At 53.2% G+C, this 24134-nt stretch overlaps 1 protein-coding gene across 1 annotated transcript in view; it reads right to left on the reverse strand.

Annotated features, from left to right (window-relative positions):
• Positions 1–24134, reverse strand: part of RASAL1 (RAS protein activator like 1) — a 103643-nt gene that overhangs the window by 74427 nt on the left and 5082 nt on the right. The window contains exons 2-4 of the mRNA XM_077834933.1: positions 9986–10042; positions 4615–4728; positions 3855–3916 (exon numbers count right to left, since the gene is read on the reverse strand). Of these exons, the coding sequence (XP_077691059.1) occupies positions 3855–3916; positions 4615–4728; positions 9986–10042 (233 nt within the window). The remainder of the gene's footprint in view (positions 1–3854; positions 3917–4614; positions 4729–9985; positions 10043–24134) is intronic.

A 24134-nucleotide genomic window follows, 5' to 3' on the forward strand; every position in this document is an offset into this window, starting at 1 on the left:
TGGCTTAAAATCAGGAGAGCTACAAATCTATCACAATAGACAGGGGTTCTCTTTCCTCGCCTTTCGGTACCCTTGGGTGGCATTTGCCATCTTTTCCTCAAAGCATCAAAGGCTAGAAAAAATAACGAGGAGTCCTTGTGGCACCTTAGAGACTAACAAATTTATTTGAGCATAAGCTTTTGTGGGTTAGAACCTACTTCATCAGATGCATGGAGTGAAAATACAGGAGCAGGTATAAATACATGAAAGGATGGGGGTTGCTTACCAAGTGTGAGGTCAGTCTAACGTCACCTACAGCCCCCAACTAAAACCTCTCCAGCACATTATCAAGGATCTTCAACCTATCCTGAAGGACGATCCCTCACTGACAGACCTTGGGAGACAGGCCAGTCCTCACTTACAGATGGCCCCCAACCTGAAGCAAATACTCACCAGGAACCACACAGCACACAACAAAAACACCAGCCCAGGAACCAAACTGTGCTACAAACCCCGGTGCCAACTCTGTCCACATATCTATTCAAGGGACACAATCATAGGACCTAACCACATCAGCCACACCACCAAGGGCTCATTTACCAGTACATCTACCAATGTGATATATGCCATCATGTGCCAGCAATGCCCCTCTGCCATGTACATCGGCCAAACCGGACAGTCTCTACGTAAAAGAATAAATGGACACAAATCTGACATCAGAAATCGTAACATTCAAAATCCAGTAGGAGAACACTTCAATCTCTCTGATCACTCAATAACAGACCTAAAAGTGGCAATTCTTCAACAAAAAAACTTCAAAAACAGACTCCAATATGAAGCTGAAGAACTGGAATTAATTTGCAAACTGGACACCATCAGATTAGGCCTGAATAGAAACTGGGAGTGGTCGGGTCATTACAAAACCTAAACTTAATTTCCCCAATACTAATTTCCCCCTACTGTTACTCACACCTTCTTGTTAATTGTCTGTAATGGGCCACTTTCTCTTACCACTTCAAAAGTTATTTTTCTTCCCTTGGTATCCTGTTGTTAATTGATTTATCTCGTTAGACTGACCTCACACTTGGAAAAGCAACCCCCATCCTTTCATGTATTTATACCTGCTCCTGTATTTTCACTCCATGCATCTGATGAAGTGAGTTCTAACCCACAAAATCTTATGCCCAAATAAATGTGTTAGTCTCTAAGGTGCCACGAGGACTCCTCGTTATTTTTGCTGATACAGACTAACACGGCTACCCCTCTGAAAGCTGTCACCATCTAAAGGCTAGAAAACCATTTTTCTTTTGAAAAGGCAAGCTGAGATTCTTTCGTAACCACATGACCCCAAGACCTGGGGCTTGGATGCCAAATAGCCGGAGAATCACAACATCATCCTGAGAGTCAGCAACACAGGAACAATGCTGCCAGATGACCTGCCCTCTCCATCTGCCAATACCCTGCCACGCTGTGCTGCTGGGGAGAGTGGGGGGGCGGGGGTGTTGCTAACTCCACAACGCAGGAAGTTACCAGACAAACCCTGAAAAGTTGCTAGATGCAGCTGTTTAAGCTCTCAAAAGGAGTCAAAAATGTCACCAAACAAAATTTCCAGAGAATTCAACAGAGAATTTTATATATCGATATCTATCTATCTATCTATACACACACACCCGGGTGAGTATAGTCCCAAAGTCATTCACAAGCAGCTCACTAGTGTTAATAAAACCCATGCCAAGCTCTTCCACATTCTGCTGCACACCAGAAGCAACTACACCAGTATACCAGGAAACTGCAGCCCTCTGCTCTTTGGGAAGGGCACTCTGTACATGGCAGCCCAGGTTGGTTGGGGTTGGCTACTTTCAGCTGAGCCTCCCTTTCTTGCCAGCCTGGATTTGAGCTGACAGGTTAGTGAAAGGGAGAGCCCAGAGCCAGGGGGAAGAGGGGATTCGCCTGACCTGAGCTCAGCGCTGCAGGGAGTCAAGAAAGTAGATTTAAAAACCAGAAGTCCGCCAGCTGGACCCCTTCCCCCTGTTTCCAGGGTTTGATTTCTGAGAACAGCTGGGCAGCTAACCCCAGGCCAAGCCAGGGGGAGGAGTAAAGGGGAACTGAAATCAAGCTAGCTCTGCCTTTGATCCTGTAGTAAGGGCTGCATCCCTGGAGGCACAATGCTCCCCTGCCCCATTGGAGCCCTGTCTCTTCCCAAGCCACCCTCCATCCATGCGGCTCTCCTCGCTGGCTAACCCACCCACTTTGTTAGCCATCTTTCCCTGCATCCCAGGCTGTGCTACCTACTCCGTAGCAGCGAGAAAGAACATTGGGTAAAAACAAGCCCTGGGCCTGGTGCTCTCTCCAAAGTGCGCCTCGCTTTAGCAAAGTATTTAACTAGCCTCCACAAACTTCTTTTCCTCACCTGCAGATTACAGTGATCTCAGCCCAAGAAGCCCTGGAATGCGATTCCTTCCAAGGAGCTGCTCCATTGAGATATAATGACATTGACTAGGTGTGCAACAGAATGTAGTAAGGAGAGCATGGAATGGATTTTATTAACGCTATCGAGCTGCTTGTGAATGATTTTGTGACTATGCATATTGGTGACTTCTTCCTCTGAACGTCACTGTAATTGGCAGTGAAAGTCACTAGATTTGTCACTGCTCACTTTGACACTTATTTTCTCGCTAGGGAAACCAAAAGGTCACTAAATCTAGTAACAAACGAGCTAGGCTGGCAACATGCCAGGGCCCTGCTCGCTGGGGGAGGCTAGGATTCTGAGCCAGGCCTCGCTAGGGTTGCCAGGCGTCCGGTTTTCAACCGGAACACCCAGTCGAAAAGGGACCCTGGCGACTCCGGTCTGCACCACCGACCAGGCCGTTAAAAGTCCGGTTGGTGGCGGGGGGGTGAGGATGGGGCCTGCAGCAGCTCTCTTTGTGGAGCTTGGGGCCGGTGTGAGCCCTGGCGGACAGCGGGCAGATCCCCATGGAGGGGCTGGGAAAGCACCCAGTTGCAGGCTGAGGCTGGCAGGGTTAACCCTGGGCTCCCTGTGGAGCGGGCGTTGTGGCCTTTAGGAAGTGCCTTTAGCCCCCTCCCTACCCGGCCTGCTGCTCCCCAGCCGGCGGAAGTGGAAAGAGGAACCAGCCCAGCTTCCCAGGGGCTGGATGCAGCCGGTGGCAGGGGAGGGGGCCAGGGCAAGCCGCCACCACCTGCCCCGGGCCCAGTAGCCCACTTCACGGGACCTGTCTCAGGACCATGCGGCCAGTAGGTAAGCGGCTGTGGGCTGCAGCCTCCCCCCGGGATGAATGGGCTGCGCAGAAGCATGGGGCTAAAGTTGGGCTGCTCTCCCTGGGAACAGGTCCTAGCAGAGTCGGGCAGCAGTTGGGCGTGGAGGCACCAGCCAGTGGCCAGACTGGGGTGGACGAAGGAGAGGGGATGGGGGGGGGGGTCACGACAAACTCCCTCCCAGAGCCTGCACCCTGCACCCCCTCCCTGGTCCCAGCCTGGTGCCCCCTCCTGCACCCCAAACCCCTCATCCCTGGCCCCACCCCAGGTGGGCCCCCAGCCAGAGCCCTCACCACCTCCCGCACCCCAATCCCTGCCCCAGCCTGGTGCAAATCAGCAAGTGAGCGAGGGTGAGCTGAGCAAGCGATGGAGGTGGGGGGATGGGGTGAGCAGGGGTGGGGCCTCGGGACGGGGCGGGACAGGCAGCGGCGTGAGGGTCTTTGGTTTTCCGAAATTAGAGAGTTGGCAAACCCAGGCCTTGCGGAATGGCCCATAAGTTGCCTGTTTGGTGCCTGCTGCCTGCATGTCACCTGTGACCCAGTCACTGTCTTCAGAAGACCCTGCTGCAGCCCCAGTGCTCCCTCCACAGCCCCAGCACCTACCTCGTGGGGAAGACGAAATCCCTTCTCTACTGAGCGATATTTTGCCAATGACATCATCGTGCCTGCAAGGAAAGAGAGCCAGGTCTGGGCAAAGAATGCCTGGAATTAACTGCCCTGCACAGCCAAGGAGCAGATTACCCAGGGGCCAATCCACCTCAGCGGGCTTCCTCGCACCACCCAGCTGTTCAGGGAGGGATTCATTCCCTTCGTGCTTTGCTCTGCACAGCTCCACCAAGGAAACCAACTGTCTAACGTCTGTCTCTGGCAGTAGTTACAGTAGGGAGCCCCTCACTGGAGCATCAGAGAGCGTACATCTCCTGAGGTCCGTCCTGTGCCTTGTCCACAAGGTCTTGGAAAAAACAGCCCTGGGAAGCAAAGAATTCCTCCTCCATGGCTGTTCACTGATGGGCTTCTCCCACACCCATCCCTGAGGCAAGCCAATGGCCAAGTCAGCCCCAAGCTCAGAGGCCCAGACTGTGGAGGAGCCCTCGGGTGGGGGGTGAGGGGGTTTGCGAGGAAATAAGGGAAAGTAAATACTCTAATAATCCTGCTGCCTGTTTGCTGCTGAGTCAGGGGCCAGCCCCAGGGAAAGGGTGTGCCAGAGCGTGGCACCAGAGCCCAGGGGCAGCTCCATCGTTCCAAGCAGAGCCTGGCTCAGTAAGACCCACTGCACTTCATTCGTGTTCTGAGCCCCAGACAGACCCGGGGTCCTCTCCAGGCCCAGAAGCAGTCCCCTATGCCCCCTCCAGCACCGTCTTACCCAATGGTGTCCTCATCCAGCACGTAGAAGGCAAGACTGTGGAAGCCCCTGGGCAGGTGCAGGGTGTATTCCTCCCCCCAGAAGGGATTCAGGTTCTTCCACACGGTAGCAGTCCTGCAAGCAGAGCGCAGGGGCGGGTGAAGTCAGTGCCAGTGGCCAGGACCATCCCCCTGCGAGAGGCAATTAGGCCGAGCCAGCATCGTAGGTCACGGAGCAGTGGAGAGGGGCTGTGAGAGGGATCACAGCTGGTGGACCCAGCCATCACTGTGAGAACTACAGGCTCAGTCCCTACCCCTGGGGGTGGCCACGGGGGCAGATTTACTCTAGCTGCTTTATCCCAAGGGCTTTGGAAGGAGAGGCAGAGGATCAGGCCCTGCTCAGGGATTGAGAGATCACCCCAGGCTGTCAGAGATCTGGACCTCACAGCTCCAAGAATCAAGAGCATGTACCATGCACGCTGACCCCACCAAACGCTCAGAGGCACACACGACCCCTGCCAGAGGCATGCAGCGTCCACTGACACACTGATACAAAGAACTACAGCCAACGCACACATAGCCAAAGGGATGTAAACGTCACCAGCAGTCAGTCACTCAGCTACTGCCGACACACATCCCCAGCAGCAAACAACCCCCCCAACACACACAGCCACACAAATGCCAGGGCGCGAGCACAGATACTGCCAACATGTACAGCACCAGGCACACACAAATAGCCTGGCACACCTACCCAAAGGCTGCCCAGCCCATGCAGCATCACAACCCTGCCACATTTGCCCGAGATCCAACCCACAGAGCTGGTAAGGCACGGCTCAAGCAAACTCCAGCTCCCTGTTCTGCCAGTCCCACTGCATGCTCCCTGCGGGGTATATCTCAGGACCTCCTTCTCTACAGCAGGCTGCTGGCCCAAGGCACACATGGCATGTGGCACCCCCCCTTGGGACTTCCAGACCTGGGGCTAGCGTTTACTGCTGCTTCATTCCAGCGCAGGGGGTGGGGGGAGCGTGAGCTGGGGAAAGCTGTTTCCTGACACCCAAGGAAACCTCAGCACTGGCTGGCTTCAGTGCCCTCACCACTACTGTGGGTCCCATGTGGAGGGAAGGGGAGGCAGCGAGGTGGGTGCTGCCGTTGGCTCACACCCCACTGAAAGGAAGAGAAAGAGAACAGAGTTCAGCACCTCCAGAGCAATTTACAGCATGAAGGTGCCATGCAGACATGAGCCATCAGCCCTCCTGAGCCCCCCATGTAGCAGGGAAGCATCATTATCCCCATTTTACAGATGGGGAAAGTGAGGCCCAGAGGGCCAAACCCATCTGCTGCGGTTAATGAAAACACAGCCAGGAATTAATTTAGCCCAGAGAGATTAACCAACTTGCCCAAGGACACACAGCAAGTGGGCGACTGAGCTGGGGCTAGAGCTCATGACTTCCCAGCTCCCCATCTCATTTCCCAGGGCTTGGGGATTCAGATTCAGAACAAGCAGCTCCAAAGCCTCTCAGCGAGCCAAAGGAAACATTGTGCTCAAGCATTTCAGCTACGTTGCATGTGGGAGCTTCAAGAGGGATCCCCCCAGGCTGTGGGACCCTGTTGCAGAGGAGCGGGTCTCTGTGGAGAGACTGAGCTAATTAAAGAGGGCTGGGCTGCCCCTGGGTCTACAAAGGGCAGCTAGTAGGGAGCTGAGAGGGAGCACTGAGACAAGCTGGGCCCTGGGCAGCAAAGGACACGCAAGAGGGGAGCTAACTCCTGCAGTGAATCCCTGGAGCGAGGGGGCTCAGGCTGCTGCTCCAAGGGTGGAGCGCCATGGGCGGAGGGGAGGAAGCTGCTAGGAGCTGGAATGTCAGAGACCCGGGGAGGGGTGGAACTGCGCCTGGAGCCAGGCAGACAACTGGTACCTGCTGATAGTGGGGTGGGCACAATTTGAAGGTCCACACCTCCCCCAACACCTTGAGTCACACACCCCCTGACCCCCAGGGCACCTCTCCTTACCCTCAGCTCTCAGTTGTTTGCTCCTGCCTCTCCCTGTGGCCACAACTTGCAGCTCACCAGCTCCAGGAGCTGCCACACAGGGAGGGGGCCCGGCTGGCACACCCTGGCAGAAATCTGGGGGGCACTTGACTCCATGTGTCGTCCCCATACATTGCCTCTGGGGCCAGGAACTGACTTAAGACTGCATTCTAGTTGTTGGTTTAACCTTTTTCGTAAAAGAATAAACCTCTTTAACTGGGACTGGGTATAGCAGTGGGGGTTTGGAGCTGAGGTGCAGCAGTGGCCATCTCGGGGACAGACCCCATCTGCTACCCCAGTACATCTGCTTTTCCTCCCACTTCTTCCTGCTGCAGGATCTGGGCTCTCAGGCCTTGAGCGCAGGAGGAGATGAAGACATCTAGCTCCCTGCTGATTAGGGGAGTTGGCTTCCCTTGCTCAGTGACCTCCTGCTGGAGATTCTGCAGCCTTGGGATCAAAGATTCAGGGGAAACCAACTGCTGGACCTTGCGGAGGGGAGATGTTGTGCTGGCCTCCAGTGGGTGAGCCCCACACCCATGGAAATCCCAGTCCCCAATCTCATCACACGGAGCTGAGCTGAAGGCTGTAAAATTGTCCTTTCCAGTCAAAGAGAGGAGCTAGCTGCCTGGAAATGCATGGATGTCCCTGGATGGAATGAGGACGCAGCCTTGGTGCTGGGCTGGGAACAAACTCCCAGTTCCAAAAGCCCATAAAGGTTGGATCCAGACTTTGCATGCACCCCACCCACCGAAAGACATTCCTGGACCAAGCTTTACCCGCAGACACCAGTCCCAGTGCTGTGGCGGGGCCCCTCCCTGGCCGGGATGTGGCGCTTCCAAGGAGCAGGAGGTTGTTTCCATTCTCCCCTGGAGTTATGAGCAGGACAAAGGGTGGCTTCCCAGTGGGGAGAACGGTGCAGTGGCAGCAGGGCTGGCGATGAGCCTGGGCCAGATCTGGGGCTGCTCAGGAAATGAAAGCTGGGGGACGGGCAGGGGCAGGGGCAGGGGATGATTAAGAAGAAGGAGAGAGAGAGAGAGACAGAGAGTGGAAGAGAAGAGAGGGAGGGAGGGAGGGAAGGAGATGTGCTGGGCCGTATGTGAGGACCATGGATGAGGCTGGGAGGACCCAGGCCCCTGACCCTGTGTTGCTCCCCTGCGCCCACTCCCCCAGCTCTGGCCAGATACTCCCTCCCTCCCCTCCAGCGAGCACTCGGCCAGCTGGCTGGAAAGGGGGAGACGCTGCCACCTCTCCAGAAGGGGGAATAATTTATGGACTTCTCCATAGTAACCACTTCATCACTGGCCAGCTCCCGAGCAGCTTCTCTGCGCTGCCGGAGGACTTGGAGCACCACGGCAACCACGGGGGCAAGGTGGAGAACCGGCGGGGCAGAAGGGAGCGAGCCCAGCCTGCAGGATGCTGCCCCCCCCAGGGAATCACAGGGGAGAGTCTCCTCTGTCCAGAGAGCAAGCAGGGGGCTGTGTGCAGCTGGAAGCCACCAAATGCAGCTATAACCAGGGCTGGTTCGAGCACCACGCCCGTGCCGGTGGGGGGACCACCCGATGGCCTCACGCAATGGCACAGCATTGCCACCCCCACCGGGCCCGCACAGGAGTTCCATGGCAGGGCAGGCAGCTGGCGGCCCTGTGGCTGCAGCCCCATCACCCTTCCCACCCTGTGGGCTCCTGGAGCCAGCAAGTGGGAGAGCAGAAAGGGTTCTCCCCCCGGCAGGCGCAGTATGGGGTAGGGGAGCACAGAGATAGGAGTCATCATGGTGAACAGGGCAGCGTGAGAGCGTGCTCTCGGAAGCCAGCCTAGGACAGGCAGAGTTGGGCATGGGGGGGGGGGGCACAAGGAGAGACAGTTTGGGCCTGGAGTTGATTCCTCTGTGCAATGTGACGCTGGGCGCATCATCCCTCATGGGGTCCTCTCTGGCCTGACCAGACATGGCTGGGGAGAAAGGCACCTGCTGAACTTATAGAGCTCCCCCACGGTTCATGCTCCAGCACCTCCCATCCCAGAATCTCAAAGCCCCTTGCACAGGTGGCAGGCAGTGTCATCATCCCCATTCCACAGATGGGGAAACTGAGGCACAGAGCAACACAGACCCACATTTTCAGAAGTTGCAGCTAGTTTTTGGCTGCCCGATCTAACACACTCAGGGCCGGACTGCTGGAGGTACTGCCGGCCCCAGCTTTCCAGAGGCAGCTGTTTGGCCCAGCACCTCTGAAAAGCAGGATCCAGGTGCTACAAATTGGGCACCGAAAATCGAGCACTGAAATATGTGGCCACTTTTGAAAATCTGCCCTAAGTGACTTGCCCAGTGTGTCAGCGACAGAGAGGGGGTTAGAACCCAGAACTGCTGAGTCCCAGCCCTGGGCCTTATCCAGAAGGTGACCCTTCCTTCCCTGGCCCTGGGGTTCTGTCGTTTCCCCCTCCAGGGCTGGATCACAGCCGATCCCCAGAGCTGCAGGACAGTATCTTACTCACCCCTTCTCAGGGCACAACGCAGGAGACCCAGCTGACGTGACCCACTCAGTGCTGAGCCAAACAGCTGAGCTCGCAGCTCCCTCCCCTAATGCAGGGTGGGCCAGGTAGCTTTGCTCAGCCCTTGATAAGCTCCTTGGCGGGAATGAGATTCTCAAGTCTCTGTGTCTGGAGATCCCAGCCCCTTCGGGCCAATGCCTGGGATTAAGGGCCCAGTGGTTAAGGGCCATGGTTCTGTTATTCCTGCTAGGTCACGTGACCCCAGGCATTGGCTGGCTGACGCCAGTGCGGGGCTGACGCCAGCATGTTAAGGCTACAGTTTAAAGGCTGCCTCCTGCAACAGGTGGGGCAGGGGTGTGAGCCCTACGAACAGCACATCCGCCCCCAGTGCAGCCAGCCAGAGACCCCATCCGCACTGCCAAGGTAACCATGCTGTGGGCAAGTGGCCAGGCTCCAGTATGGCTCCATCCCCTGGTGGAGATGGGATACAATGGGCTTTAACTCTGTCCCCAAATACACTAAAGCCATGAGCAAGGGCTGGGCCCTTCTCAGCAGGGTGGGGGGCGAGTTCCAGGCCTCCTAACTTGGCAGCTGTTTGCCATGCGGATGGGACTAGACTCAGCCTATGACCTAAGTTTGCTGGGTGCAAGCACGTATGTGCTGATACGACTGACAGCTCCAGACGGTGCAGGCCTTAGAGCCACGTCTTGCAGACACGCCAGTAGATCAACGCCTGCAGAGACAGCCGAGTGAGCGGAGACCAGCGCTTTGCTCTGTACATCAGCCTGTATCACACTGAGCCACGTCACCCTGGCAGTGCAAACGCCCCTCCTTGACTGTGCTGTCCTGTCCCATCCCCAGGGCCCCCAGCATGGCACACTCACCTGGCTACCACCTCGTTGTCGACTTTGACGATGCAGTAGGGGTCGCTGGTGCCAGACCTGGGGAGGGAAACCAAACAAGCAGGCAGATTAGCGGTGTCCGAGCACCTCCCACAGGCCTCTGCAGCCCTCCAGGGTCACCAGGGCGAGCGCTGTTTGCAGCTAGGTACAGTGGGCGGCTCTGGTTGGAGGCAGGTATAACAGAGCATGGCACAGGCAGCCGGACGCTCTGCCTTGGTTGGGGGGAGAGGGCTTCCATCATACCTGCTGCTTCCCTTCATCGGAAGGCCTGACCGGGGCGTGGGGTAGCACTCCACTCCCAAGGGAGCATCAGGATTAGGCTGACCTGTGCCCTGGTCCTTTAGGGACGGACGGTCTGCTGGGCCCCATAAGAGGCAATGCATTGCATCAGGACAACTTCCACTGCCCTGGCATGGCCCCAGGGAAAGCACAGCCAGGCAAGCAAAGGCTCCCTTTCCCCACTTCCCATCCCCCAAATCCCCTTCCCCTCCTTCTCCCCCCCCCCCCCCCGATGGCTCTGTGTGGCTCTTCACATCCTCTGGTGCCCGGCCCGCCAGAGACAGCAACGCTGCCTTCCCACTTGGGCCTCCATGCCGTGCTGCCAAGGATCACTACGCCGGCTACTGCCAACAGAGCCCTGGGAATGCACAGTCCATGCCCCCAGGAGCTGGCAATCCAGCAGGGCTGACTGTGGGGAACCTTGGGCGAGCCAAAGGCTGGAGCTAACTGGCAGGTTTCTTTGGAGTCTCGCTCACTGACGTCGGGATCACGTGGAACTAAAATTCAAAGTGATCTTGATAAATTGGAGAACTGGGCTACAGATAACACAATGAAATTCACCAAGGACAAATGGAAGGTGCTACGCTTAGGGAAGAGAAACCAAACGCACAGATACCGAATGGGGGATAACTGGTTTGGCAGCAGCACTGCTGGGAAGGATCTGGGAGTTGTGGTGGATCCCACCCGCAACGTGAGTCAGCAGTGTGATGCTGCTGCAAAAAAAGCAAATGCAACGTGAGGCTGCATGACCAGAGGCGCAGCCTGCAAGTCATGGGAGGTGATAGCACCACTCTGCTGGACACTGGGTAGGCCTCAGCAGGAGCACAGCGTCCAATTTTGGTCACCGCTGTATAGACAGGATCAGGGGAGGCAGGTTTGTCTAATTTCTGGTGGTGCCCAGAATGGGCCCAAGTCCCGCGTACACCTCCCCCCCCCAACACACACCTGCCTGCCTAAGGCTCTGGGGTGGAGTTTGGGTGCGGGAGGGGTGTGGGCTCTGGGAGGGAGTTTGGGTGCTGGGTGTGGGCTCTGGGCTGGGGTTGGGGTGCAGGAGGGGGTGAGGGGTACGGGATCTGGGAGGGAGTTTGGGTGTGGGGTGCAGGCTCTGGCTTGGGGCAGGGGGTTGGCGTGCAGGAGAGGGTGAGGGGTGCAGCGCTTACCTCAGGCGGCTCCTGAAAGTGACCCGCACACCCCTCTGGCAGCGGTTTCTAGGCGGGTGGGCCGGGGGTCTCTGCACACCGCTGCCCGCAGGCACCGCCCCTGCAGCTCCCATTCGCCGCAGTTCCCAGCCCATGGGAGCTGCAGAGTCAGCGCTCAGGGCAGGGGCAGCGTGCAGAGACACATACCCCCAGGGCTGCAGGGATGTGCTGCCCGCTTCCAGGAGTGGCACGGAGTGAGGGCGGGCAGGAAGCTGCCTTAGCCCCGCTGGCTGCCAGTGGTGGCGGGGGGGGCTAGAGGCCCCTTGAGCCCTTTTAAATCGCCCGGGGGTGGCAGGTGGGGCTGGGAGATGCTCTGGGGGAGGCATGCAGGGGCGGCAGGCGGGGCCGGGGGAGACACCCGACCCCAAACATTGGTGGAGCCGGGCTTCCGGGCCCTGAATATTCCTGGAACATAGGCACCACGGGCCCATATAACTCGCCGGCCCTGGACAGGATGTGGAGAAACTGGAAAAGATCCAGAGGTGAGTGACAAAGATGATCAAAGGGATGGAATGCAGCCTTACGAGCAAAGGCAGAGGGAACTGGGTATGTTCAGTTTGGAAAAGAGGAGATTAAGGGGGGACATGACAGCGGACTTCAGGTACTGAAAAAGCTGCCATAAAAAAGATGGAGAAAAGTTGTCCTCTCTTGCCACAGAGGGCAGGACAAGAGGCAATGGATTCAAACTACAGCAGAGCAGATTTAGATTAAATCTCAGGAAAAACTCCCTAACTGACAATGGAACAGACACCTAGGGAGGTTGTGGAAGCTCCTTCCCTGGAGATTTTCAAAAGGAGGCTGGAGCCGTCTGTCTGGGATGGTTTAGACCCAAACACTCCTGCATCTTGGCAGGGGTTAGACTAGACGACCCTTGCGGGCCCTTCTAGCCCTATGGCTCTAGGGTTCCATTCTAAGGAGAAGTGACCAGAGGCATCTGAGCAGAAACCGTGGGTCCAGGGCATATTGGGGTGGGCGGGGGCAGCACAGAAGAAAGGGCAAAGGCCTGCATGGGGAAGGGTGCCAAAGGAGCATCTCATTCACTTGGGCCAGCGCTCAACAGGTTCCAGGGCAAGTGCTTCCCCAAACCCTCGGGCCTGCAGACTCGAACAGGAATCCCAGAGGAACTGCTTTCTGCATGGTAGCTGGACCTGGCTGGGATCAGGACTGGATACAAAAGTTTGGATCTAGAAATGGACATGGCTTCATAGGGGGAGTGAGGGGTTGCAAGGAGGAAGAACGTTTTGGCGGTTAGCCAGTGGTCCCCCATTCCTAATTAAGACAATCCCTGGAAAATCAGGTAGGGCAAGGCCCTGAGACACACTGGGGAGTCACTGCTCTGCCCTGACAGCCCACAGTTGCTCAGGTTTGGCTTCAGCCCCGGGTGGCAGGGCTCAGGGCCCCAGGTTTTAAGCCCCATGCAGCGGGGCTTTGGCTGTCTGCCCTGAGCCACAGCAAGTCTAGCACTGGCCATGCTTGGAGGACCCCCTGAAACGAGCTCACGGCCTCCCAGGGGACCCCAGACCCCTGGTTGAGAACCACGGCTCTAACCCCAGCCTGGTCAGGGAATACACAGCAGCAGCCAGAGAAAGCTCCTATAAAGTCAGCATAGCTCCATTAACCTCGTGGGACTCGCTGGCTGAGATCTAACCCAAGGGGTTAGATTTGTTCATATATTCTTGACAGTTGCTTTCTTTCACACAACTTCCCTCTGCACTGATCAGAGATAAGAAGGGACTTTATCTCTCTCAGGATTCGTCTTTTCAGTGAGTTTCAAAATTCCACAAAAGGAGAAAATAAGCAGCATTGGGACAATTGGCCTCAGTTAGGAGGTGAATTGTAGTCAGTGAGGAACTCACCTGACAAGGCAATGTAAGGCTGCCGATGGACCAGCTCACTTACTAAACCGAAGCTGCCATGTTTTCCGTGTTGCACAATCAAACTCAGAATTTGTACAGATTTTTGACAGTTGATTTCATTATAACTCATTCCCCTTAACTCTGACCCATGAGTCTTTCTTGTATGTGTGGAAGTTGGCTTGTTTTCATCCTAATGTTATTTCAAAGCTGTTTAATGTTAATGTACAATGCAACTAAGGTGTGAATTTTTAACACAAGGGTTGTGGTGGAGACTCCATTACGGGCAATTGTTAAATAAAGACTGAGGTTTTTCTAAAAGATCTGCTCTAGTTCAAAGAGGAATTATTGTGGAGAAGTTCTATGGCCTGTGTCATATGCAAGGTCAAACTAGATGAGCACAGTGGTGCCTTCTGGCTTTGGAATCTATGAGTCTGTGAAATATAGGGCATGATCCTGCAATAATCCATGTGTGGGAATATCCCTGCAACTCTGGGGAGCCCCTTGACTTTAGTGGGACTGACTCATGAAGTTGCCAGATCTCATTATTTTATCACCAGGTGTCTCATGATATTGGGTTTTTTTTCTGGAAATCCGCAGCTCCCAGAGCCAGGTGATGGGGACACTCAGCTTTCTTTTTTAAAGTGGTACTTTTCTAGCAGAGGAGCAGGGGTTGGACTAGATGAGCTCCTGAGGTCCCTTCCAACCCTGATCTTCTATGGTAGGAGAGCTGGGGACACAGCACTGGCGGTTGAGGGGATCCAGCTATGGAATAAACTTCTGGAGATCAGGCAAATCTGGAGTCTCACCATTTCTAGGAAAAGCTGCAAATCCTTCTTTTTTAAAGAGACCTTTCCCCCTTAAGAATGAAACTCACAACACTGACTCCCTTTCTATCCAAAAACCCACCACCACTGGCCCTCTCACCAGGCATCCACAGGATCCATGCCACAGCCCCAGCTTTGGAACGGTCTCTAGGAGGAACCTCTCGCCATGCCAGACCCCAAAGGGGCTCGCTCATCCTCCTGGGTAGGCCACGCGACCTCACTGCCTCCTTTGACTGAATCTCTGGGGCTCAGCACACCAGGAGCTCTGTTCAGCAAGTCCAGCTGAGAGAGAGACTTGTCCACTCTGCAGGGATGAATGCACCTCACCAAACGTTTGCAAGGACAGTGCTGTCCCAACAGGCGGGTTTATTAGTCAGCTGGAACCCAGCCTAGGCAGGCCTTGGATTAGCACAGCACAGCCCATTCCGGTTAGCGCACAGCTGCAGTGAACCCCATTGGTCAAGCTCTGTGTCTCTCTCGGTCTGATCTGTCAGTTCCCAGGTAAGAGAGTCCCCACCTTCCTCCAGCAGCCATCTCTTATCCCCCTACCTCATGCCTTCCCAGGCCTTCGTTCTCGAGCTGGGGTCTTTGCTCAGCTTCCCGGCGGAGAGGTGGGGAAATGCGTCCCCCTCTGGGTTGTGGATTAGTAGGTGTCAGTGTCCTGGTGACTGGCTTTTCCATTGTCTTCTCAAGGCCTCTGCCAGTCGTTTTTTCTTTCAATGGCCCTTCAGGCTCAGGCAGCCAGGCACCATTCATAGCTCTGGCCTTGTCTACACTACACAGCTCTGTTGACAAGAGGCAGCTTTCGTCGACAAACCAGTGAAAGTGCGTGCACTGCAATGCCCCTCCTGCCCGTGTAACTCCCCTGCTGCGCCAGTGTAATAAAACCGCCTCGACGAGAAGCACAGAGCTTTCTGTGACAACGTTAGAGAGATGCAGTGTTAGTGTGCTTGGTGATGTCACCCTAAGTGACCTCCAGGCAGTGTCCCAACATGCCCATCATGACCGCTCTGGTCGGCAGTTTCTACTCTGCTGCCCTTCAGCCAGGTACACAGGCATGTGCTCCTTCCCCTTAAAAGCTCGGGGAATTTTTGAAATTCCTCTTCATGGTTGCTGGGCCTGGACATTGCATCTTCCCAGCTGACCATGCCGGCTTTCCACAGCAAACGCACTCCTGCCTGGAGTACACCAGAGTTGCTGTGTCTGTGGGGAGAGGAGGCTGTGCAGTAGCAGCTGATCCTGCCCTAGGATCTTTGACGCCTACAAGCAGACTGCTCATGGCATGGATGAGAAGGGGCATGACCGGGACGCAGCTGGGCTGTGCCAAGATAAAGGAGCTGAGGCAGGTGTACCAGGAGGCAAGGGAGGACAACTGTCTCTCTGGTATGGCACCGAAAACATGCAGCTTCTACAAGGAGCTGTAACCACCCTTGGCGGCGACCCCACCTGCACCGCCAAGGGCTCCACAGATACTTCAGGGAGACTGGAGACAGCAGCCAGTGGAGTCAACCCCGAGGATGAAGTGGTGGACGAGGAGGTCCAGTTGGAGGAGGACGTGCAACAGGCAGCTGGCTCGTCCGGTGGCACAGCGAGCCAGGACCTCTTTTTGACTCCGGAGAGGTCTAGCCAGTCCCAGCAGTCCAGCTCTGGTGTGCCTGAAGCTGGAGAGGGAGCTCCAGTAAATACTCATTTTTCTTTGATAGTGCATGATTTACATGAGGTAGAGGTGTTCTCTTTTTTTTTTTGTTTTTTTTTTGTTACATGGTGCACCTGGGAGAAGAGATTGAAATTAACACTAGGTACTATTTGCATCTCCTTCATATTCCCCGGTGCAGTTATGCAGTGGGGGCTCTGCAATCCTCTGCCAAAGGTACCTGCTGTTTCTGGGGAGGTTTAGATTGGATATTAGGAAAAACTTTTTCACTAAGAGGGTGGTGAAACACTGGAATGCGTTGCCTAGGGAGGTGGTGGAATCTCCTTCCTTGGAAGTTTTTAAGGTCAGGCTTGACAAAGCCCTGGCTGGGATGATTTAACTGGGAATTGGTCCTGCTTCGAGCAGGGGGTTGGACTAGATGACCTTCAGGGGTCCCTTCCAACCCTGATATTCTATGATTCTATGATTCTTCCCCCATTGTAGGAAACTTTGCCATGCCAATTGTGAATCACTTGTACAGGAACCAAAGCAGGACATGGGCAAGCAGCTTTCCTTATCCTCAGTAGTGTGATTTCAACTTTCCCCGCCTCTGGAAAATGGTGCCAGTATTCAGAATAGTGTCCCCAGGTGTGTGTACTGATCCCCTTCTGAAACCACCCTGATCCTGTCTCATCTTGCACCCCTTGCCCCAGGCTGAACTCACCATGTTTAGTGCTCTGGCTGTGCTGGCCAAAGGAAAGTGAGAAAGAGGTGTGTGTAACTTTTATGATTCAATACTGAGTGAACACACAATACTGACTCTGTGTGTTGTTTCTTTTACTTCTGCAGATGTTCCCTTGAGGGCCAGCTCCTACACACTGATGGAGTACCTCCCTCAGATAAGGAGGTGAACGAGGAGCAGTAAGGAGGACATGTTTTGGGAATTTCTGCAATCGTCAGATTAGGCTGATAGTGAGCACAGAGCATGGAGAGAGACAATAAACTACAAATGGATAGCCAGGAGAGGAGACAGGGCCAGGAGAGGAGACAGGGTCAGGAGCAGATAATAAAGCTCATGGAGGACCAAACAGAGATACTGACTGCGCTGCAGGGGGAACATATGCATGTTCAACCCCACCCCCCAGCCCCCTGCTTGAAACCCATACAGAACTGCTTTCCTTGCCCTCCCCAAACTCCCCATACACATTCCTCTCACATCCCCAGCCTCTTGCACTCCACCCCAGGGACATTTGTTTAATAAAAATCGAGTCTTACAAAAACTGTGATTCTTTATTGGTGACCTACCCTGGGTAGTGGCAACAGAAAGTCAAACACAGTGGCAGACTACCTGGCTCAATTCATTACAGAAAGACTCATTACTGGGGCTCATTGCGGATGATACTAAACTGGGAGGAGTGGTAGATATGCTGGAGGGCAGGGATAGGATACAGAGGGACCTAGACAAATTGGAGGATTGGGCCAAAAGAAATCTGATGAGGTTCAATAAGGATAAGTGCAGGGTCCTGCACTTAGGACGGAAGAACCCAATGCACAGCTACAGACTAGGGACCGAATGGCTAGGCAGCAGTTCTGCGGAAAAGGACCTAGGGGTGACAGTGGACGAGAAGCTGGATATGAGTCAGCAGTGTGCCCTTGTTGCCAAGAAGGCCAATGGCATTTTGGGATGTATAAGTAGGGGCATAGCGAGCAGATCAAGGGACGTCATCGTCCCCCTCTATTCGACATTGGTGAGGCCTCATCTGGAGGCCTCATCCAGTTTTGGGCCCCACACTACAAGAAGGATGTGGAAAAATTGGAGAGAGTCCAGCGAAGGGCAACAAAAATGATTAGGGATCTGGAACACATGACTTATGAGGAGAGGCTGAGGGAACTGGGATTGTTTAGTCTGCAGAAGAGAAGAATGAGGGGGGATTTGATAGCTGCTTTCAACTACCTGAGAGGTGGTTCCAGAGAGGATGGTTCTAGAGTATTCTCAGTGGTGGAAGAGGACAGGACAAGGAGTAATGGTCTCAAGTTGCAGTGGGGGAGGTTTAGGTTGGATATTAGGAAAAACTTTTTCACTAGGAGGGTGGTGAAACACTGGAATGCGTTACCTAGGGAGGTGGTAGAATCTCCTTCCTTAGAAGTTTTTAAGGTCAGGCTTGACAAAGCCCTGGCTAGGATGATTTAATTGGGGATTGGTCCTGCTTTGAGCAGGGGGATGGACTAGATGACCTCCTGAGGTCCCTTCCAACCCTGATATTCTATGATTCTATGATTGTCAAAATGCTGTTTCAAAGCCTCCCTGACTTAAATAGTCCCCTCCCACCCTCCACCTCACTTAGCCCCTCTGATAGCCCTAGTGTTTGGCTGCTCAAAATCAGCCACCACGCAATCCACCTCCATGCTCCACCCCTGGGGAAACTTTTCGCTCTTGGCTTCACAAATGTAATGCAGAGCACAGCAGGCTGCTATGAACATGAGAGGTGTAACCTGCGAAAGAGGCAGTGAACCTTTAATCTGCCGAACACACATTCTGTGGGCATTCTGCACCTGCTTAGACTATTGTTGAAGTGCTCCTTGCTGCTGTCCAGGTTTCCGGTGTAAGGTGTCATGAGCCATGGGAGTAAGGGGTAGGCTATGGGTCTCCCAGGATCATTATGGGCATTTCAACATCCCCCATTGGAATCTTTTGCTCTGGAAAGAAAGTCCATGTACGTAGCCTTTTGTACAGGCCAGTGTTCCTGAAGATGCGTGCGTCATGCACCTTCCCTGACTACCCTGCATTGATGTCAGTGAAATGACCCCGGTGATCCGCAAGCACCTGTAACACCAAAGAGAAGTACCCCTTTCTGTTGATGTACTCTGTCACAAGACGGCCTGGGGTCAAAATTGGGATATGCATGCCATCTATTGCCCTGATTCAGTTAGGGAATTCCATTGCTGCAAAGCCATCCTCTTTCACACATATTTCCAAGAGTCACAGTCCTTCATAGCAGGAGGCGATTAATGGCCCTGCACACTTGCAGGAATGCAAGCCCCACGGTGGACTTCCCCAACTCCAAACTGATTCGCAACTGACCAGTAGCAGTCTGGAGTTGCCACCTTCCACACAGTGATCACCACTTATTTTTCCACTGTTGGGGCAACTCTCATTTTGGTTTCCTTGTGCCATGGGTGGGGAAAGGGGTAGCGAGCTCCGCACACAGTTCAAGGAAGTGGCTTTGCGCAGAGGAGAGTTCTGCAGCCACTGCTCGTCGTCCCAGACGTGCATTACGATCTGATCCCACCACCCAGTGCTTGTTTCCCGAGCCCAGTAGTGACGGTTCGCTGTGCGTAGCTGTTCTGTGAATGCTAACATCAATCTTGAATTGTTTTTTTCCATGGCACACAGGAGGGAAAGCACCATAGATTCCTGTTCGGAGTCACAGCTCATGAAATACTGCAGGATTAGCCGTGTTGAGTTTGTAAGCAGTGTCAGGATGAGCTCCACCCTGACATCTGGTGGTGAGGTGTGGCAAGTTGTGGAAAAGAACTTCAGCGGCCGATCTCATTTGCATAGGCACACCCACCACGCCTAGAATGAGACCATAGCTGCCCAAATGGTCACTTTGGCTGCTGTGGGATCCCCAGTGTCTCTGTTATTGGGGCAGGAAGAATAAATTGTTATTACCCTGATTATGGGAACTGTGCTTGGAACTGTACTTGGCCTTTTGTTATGATGGAGGGATTCACCATCAACTAAGTAGCACTCGCTAGGCAAGGGTCATGGGTTCCAAAACTGTGTGACTGGAGAGAGGCTGGGGACAAGTATTAATACTTGGTGGCATGGGCCCCTTGCTGAGGGCCTTACATGCTAATTGCACTTCCTCCTCTCTCCACTGTGGAATATCAGAGCTAATTTTGATTTCATTAGAAGTCTAGTTATAGGCTGCTGAGCTCATTTTGGGCTGACAGTGCACCAGCACTGGGGCTCCCCTACTACAAGCTGAATTCACCTAAGAGCTGAAATCACTGAGTGTTGTGTTAAGTAGTGGGGGAGCCTGAAGATATATTGTGGAGCAGTTTGCGGGACGGCTGGAGTGCCTTGCGGACCGGCTGGTGAAGCAGTTCGACGCGGAGCAGTTTGTGGATGGCAGGAGCTGCTTGTGGGCCATGGAGCTGAGCGAAGGAGTTCGTGGGGCGGCTGGCAGAGCGGAGCGCAGCTGAGCAAAGGAGTTCGTGGGGCGGCTGGCAGAGCGGAGCACAGCTGAGCGAAGGAGTTCGTGGGGCGGCTGGCAGAGCGGAGCACAGCTATGGAGCTATGGGGTGGTCAGCTTCAGATCATGTAAGGTGCCTCTTACCCCCGTCCCATTTCCACCCAGGTTGGGAGGTAAAGCTCTGCAGATAAACTTTCGAACTCTGGGGCTGCCCTGACCAGGGACAAAGACTTTTGGGGCATTGGACTTTTGGGACTTTGGGTGATTTGGGGTTGCTGGACTCAAGAACCAAAGGGAAAAGGGCATGTCCCAATTTGCTTGGGGTGGGTTTTTGCTCATGGGTTGTGTTATGAATCCTGTTGGTGGTGTTTCCCCAACATAATGCCACATTGTTTCTCTCTGTTATTTAAAGGCTTTTGCTACACTCAGACTATGTGCTTGCGAGAGGGGAAGTATTGCCTCTTGGAGGCGCCCAGCGGGGGTGGTATATATTTGTCCCAGGTCACTGGGTGGGGGCTCGAGCCAGTTTGCATTGTGTTATTGGAATGGATCCCCTAGATATTGAACCCGGCCCTTGTTGCTGCCAACTCTGACGGGCAGAAGGGTTACATGTTCATAACACCAATGACAAGACTGGAGCGTAGTGCAGGATCCATGCTTTTAGGAAGAGATGGCGGGCATAAAGTTCACAGGGGCACAGGGCCCGCCCACAACATTTTGGAACCTGAGGCGGGGAGCTCAAATGACGTCCTCATGCCCCCTTGCTTGGGCCAAACTTTGAAAGGTCTCCATTCTGCCTTCTTCCTGTTCTACTCCTCTCATGGTGCTGCTCTGCTACCTACCCCAATAAAGGAGAACTAACAACTTAAAATGCCTTGTTCAAAAATTTTAAGTAACACTTAACTTTCAAACACCTGAACAGCAAATGTAACTTTTCTTGTCTGCCTAGTAAACACTGGCATTTTTATCTGTTTGAAAAAAGAAAAGGAGTACTTGTGGCACCTTAGAGACTAACCAATTTATTTGAGCATGAGCTTTCGTGAGCTACAGCTTATCTGTTTGAATAATCAAAGTGGTGCTTTCCATGCCTTCTTGGTTGCAAAGATTTGAACTGCTTCCAGAAGGTCCACAGTCTGGACCAGCTCATGCTCTGTTGAGATGGTTGCAAGGCCGACCAGCCTCTCCTGTGTCATTGTGGAGCGTAGATGTGTTTTTATTAACTTCAGCTTGGAGAAGCTGCATTCTCCACTGGCAACTGTTACAGGAAGAGTTAGACTTATGCGCAGAGCAACAAAAGCATTTGGAAAGAGGGTGGTCATCTTATTTGTGCACATATATTCCAGAATAGCCTTTGGAGTTGATCCTGCTGAAATGTATCTTGAAAGGGCTCTCGGTTCATCACCTAAATCACTCGTATCAATATCACGCATGTCATCATGTGTCATCAACACTGTCTCTAGTGCCCTGCATTGCTGGTGTAGATCTTCTTCAGGTATCGTGAGGAGTTTGGGAATATCATACAACATCCCAAATATACTGCTGTGTTCCTTGAGCCGCATGAAATGTTCTTCAACTGACTGTATTGCACAATCTAGCACCTGGTTAAAAAGTTCAATTTTGAATTGTTGTTTGGGGTCTTTTATGGGATTATCCCATGCCTTGTAATCAAAATGTCTTCTTCTTCGGTGACTCTTGTATTCTTGAATGGGTGGGAAAATCGCTTCAGTGTGAAGTTCCCCTGCCAACTTCTGTGCACTCTTCAGAACATTTTGAAATCCCTCATCTGACCGGTAAGACTGTAGGTATGACTTTGCTTTGTCCAGTTTTTCCATTGCTCCAGATATATCAAGGTCAACACCTTGGAGTCTCTTGCTTACTACATTTATTTCAAACAGTATGTCATACCACAACACTAAGCCACACAGAAATGTGAAGTTATGTATGTTTCTGGTGATTCCATTTCCCTCTGCCACTGTTCTCCCACGAACAGTTCCTGTCATAGCATTACCCTCTATTTTGGCAACTATGGCATCATCTAGCTTCCCAATTTGGTGTTTGATAGGCTTTATTGCCTCTACTCGACTTTCCCATCATGTGGGACTCAGTGGTTTCAGTGTCAGAGAGGATGTTCCCAGATATTGCTTCAAAATTTGCCATCGATGAGTTGATGCAGAGAAAAATACATAGATGCTTTGAATTACATTAAAAAATTCAGCAGCCTCACCAGAAGCTGATGCTGCATCACTGACCACCAAGTTCAATGAATGAGAACCTGCATGGGACAAAAAAAGCTCGAGGGTTTAACTCTCAGATCCGTGTCTGCGCTGCTCTGTTCTTTCCTTTCAGGTTGGCACCATTATCATAGCCCTGATCTCTCATGTCAGCTATCGCAATTCTTATATCTTCCAGCTTTTTAAGAAGCACATTTGTCACACCAGCTTCTGTAGTACGATCAATGTCAATAAATTCTAGAAAATGCTCTGACAGTCACCATTGCAGGGACATTTTCACTAGGTTCTGTTGTTGTTACAAAACGCACCATTAAAGTCATTTGTTCCGTATGGCTGATGTCAGGTGTGCAGTCCTGAATATCAGAGTAATCTCTTGCTGACTTCAGATTTGCCACAATCTTCTGTTTGACTTTTGTTGCCAGTAACTGTATGATCTCATTTTGAATGGTTTTTCCAAGGCACTGGTGTGTGTACATTTCTTGGGTGGTGGCTCTTCTTAGATGCTCCTGGAGTACAGCATCAAACTCAGCCATCAGCTCCACAATTTTAAGGAAGTTTCCATTGTTTGGCACATACAGCTGATCTGAAGTGCCACGCAGTGCTAGGTTTTGGGTAGCAAGCATTCTCACAATACAATGAGCCTTTTCAGAACGTTTTGCCAGTAAAGAGACTCAGATGCAATCATCTCTTGATGCTGATCATCTGTGGTGGCCTTTAACCTTAGTCTCATCTCAAGCTCTTTCCACCTATGGAATACTCTCTGGTGATTTGCTGCCTTCTCATGGCATGCCAGATTTCTAGCCAGATTCTTCCAGTCCTTTGTTCCTGTAGAACCCAATGTGGCTGGAACATTAGACTGGAAGAGTTGGCAACAAAACCAGTATGCAGCATTCTGGGTTTTTGAGTACACAAGCCATGGCCTCTCCACTTTGTCACCACTGGGGATTTCAGGCCAGTAATGTGTTGGATGGAAACTTCTATTTTCATTGTCTTTGGGGAACATGAAGTTTTTCACTTGCTGTGGCCCACGCAGTACAAGGAAGTCCTTCAGGCTACAGCTCAAGTGGGTCCACAGTCCTGGATCCTCTAGACTTAAGGAACTAAACTCAGCAGCAGCTGTTTCTTGCGTCTCCACCACACTCTTCTCTGATCTACCATTTTCTTCAGGAATGTGCATGGCCACATCCATTTGAGATGGAGATACGGATGCTACAGTAGCTGCCAGGTCACCTGCACTCTGACTGACTGGAAGATCAGGCATCTCCTCACCACTCACATCCTCACTGCAGCCGGAAGGCTCACCATGAACATTTGTGTCTCTGTATCTCAGGAGAGCTCCTTCCTGCTTAGATAGAAAAGCTTCCTTTGCTTGCTTGCTTTTTCTGAATGCTTCCCCAGAGGGGCGTTTTCTTCTTTCACTCATGACTGCTGTTCTGGGCCAGCTATAGTGGCTCTCAGCACTCAGTTGAAGGGGACAAATAAGCAGGCTGGTAGCAGGGCCTGAGTGAGGGAAGATGTCAGCGTCTTAAGGGCCTAACTGGCTTCTACTACTTCAGTTGGCTGCCTGTTCTCCTCAAGTGGGTTCAGGGAAGCAGCAGGAAACAGGAAGTTCCCTGAGAAGCTGGGGTTAATCAGTCCAGGCCCTGGGGGGCTAGAGAGGTACATAAGAGGCTCCTCCTCCTCTCTCCCCTTGCAGCTCCTGCTGCTTTCTGTGATTCCCTCTCCCCTTTTCTCCGGCCTGCATGTTCTGTCTCTTGTGCCCTCCTCCCTCCAGCCGAGTGCTCCCCCCTCTCTGTGCGTCTCCTGCAGAGAGAATCCAGATGCACCAGCAGCAGACACCATTTTCTACACTCGGGGTCCTAGTGGCGCCCACCCCCCGCCCAAGTCTGGCACCTGAGGCGGCTGCCTCA

Source organism: Eretmochelys imbricata, chromosome 15, assembly GCF_965152235.1.
Source record: "Eretmochelys imbricata isolate rEreImb1 chromosome 15, rEreImb1.hap1, whole genome shotgun sequence".
Lineage (NCBI taxonomy): Eukaryota > Metazoa > Chordata > Testudines > Cheloniidae > Eretmochelys > Eretmochelys imbricata.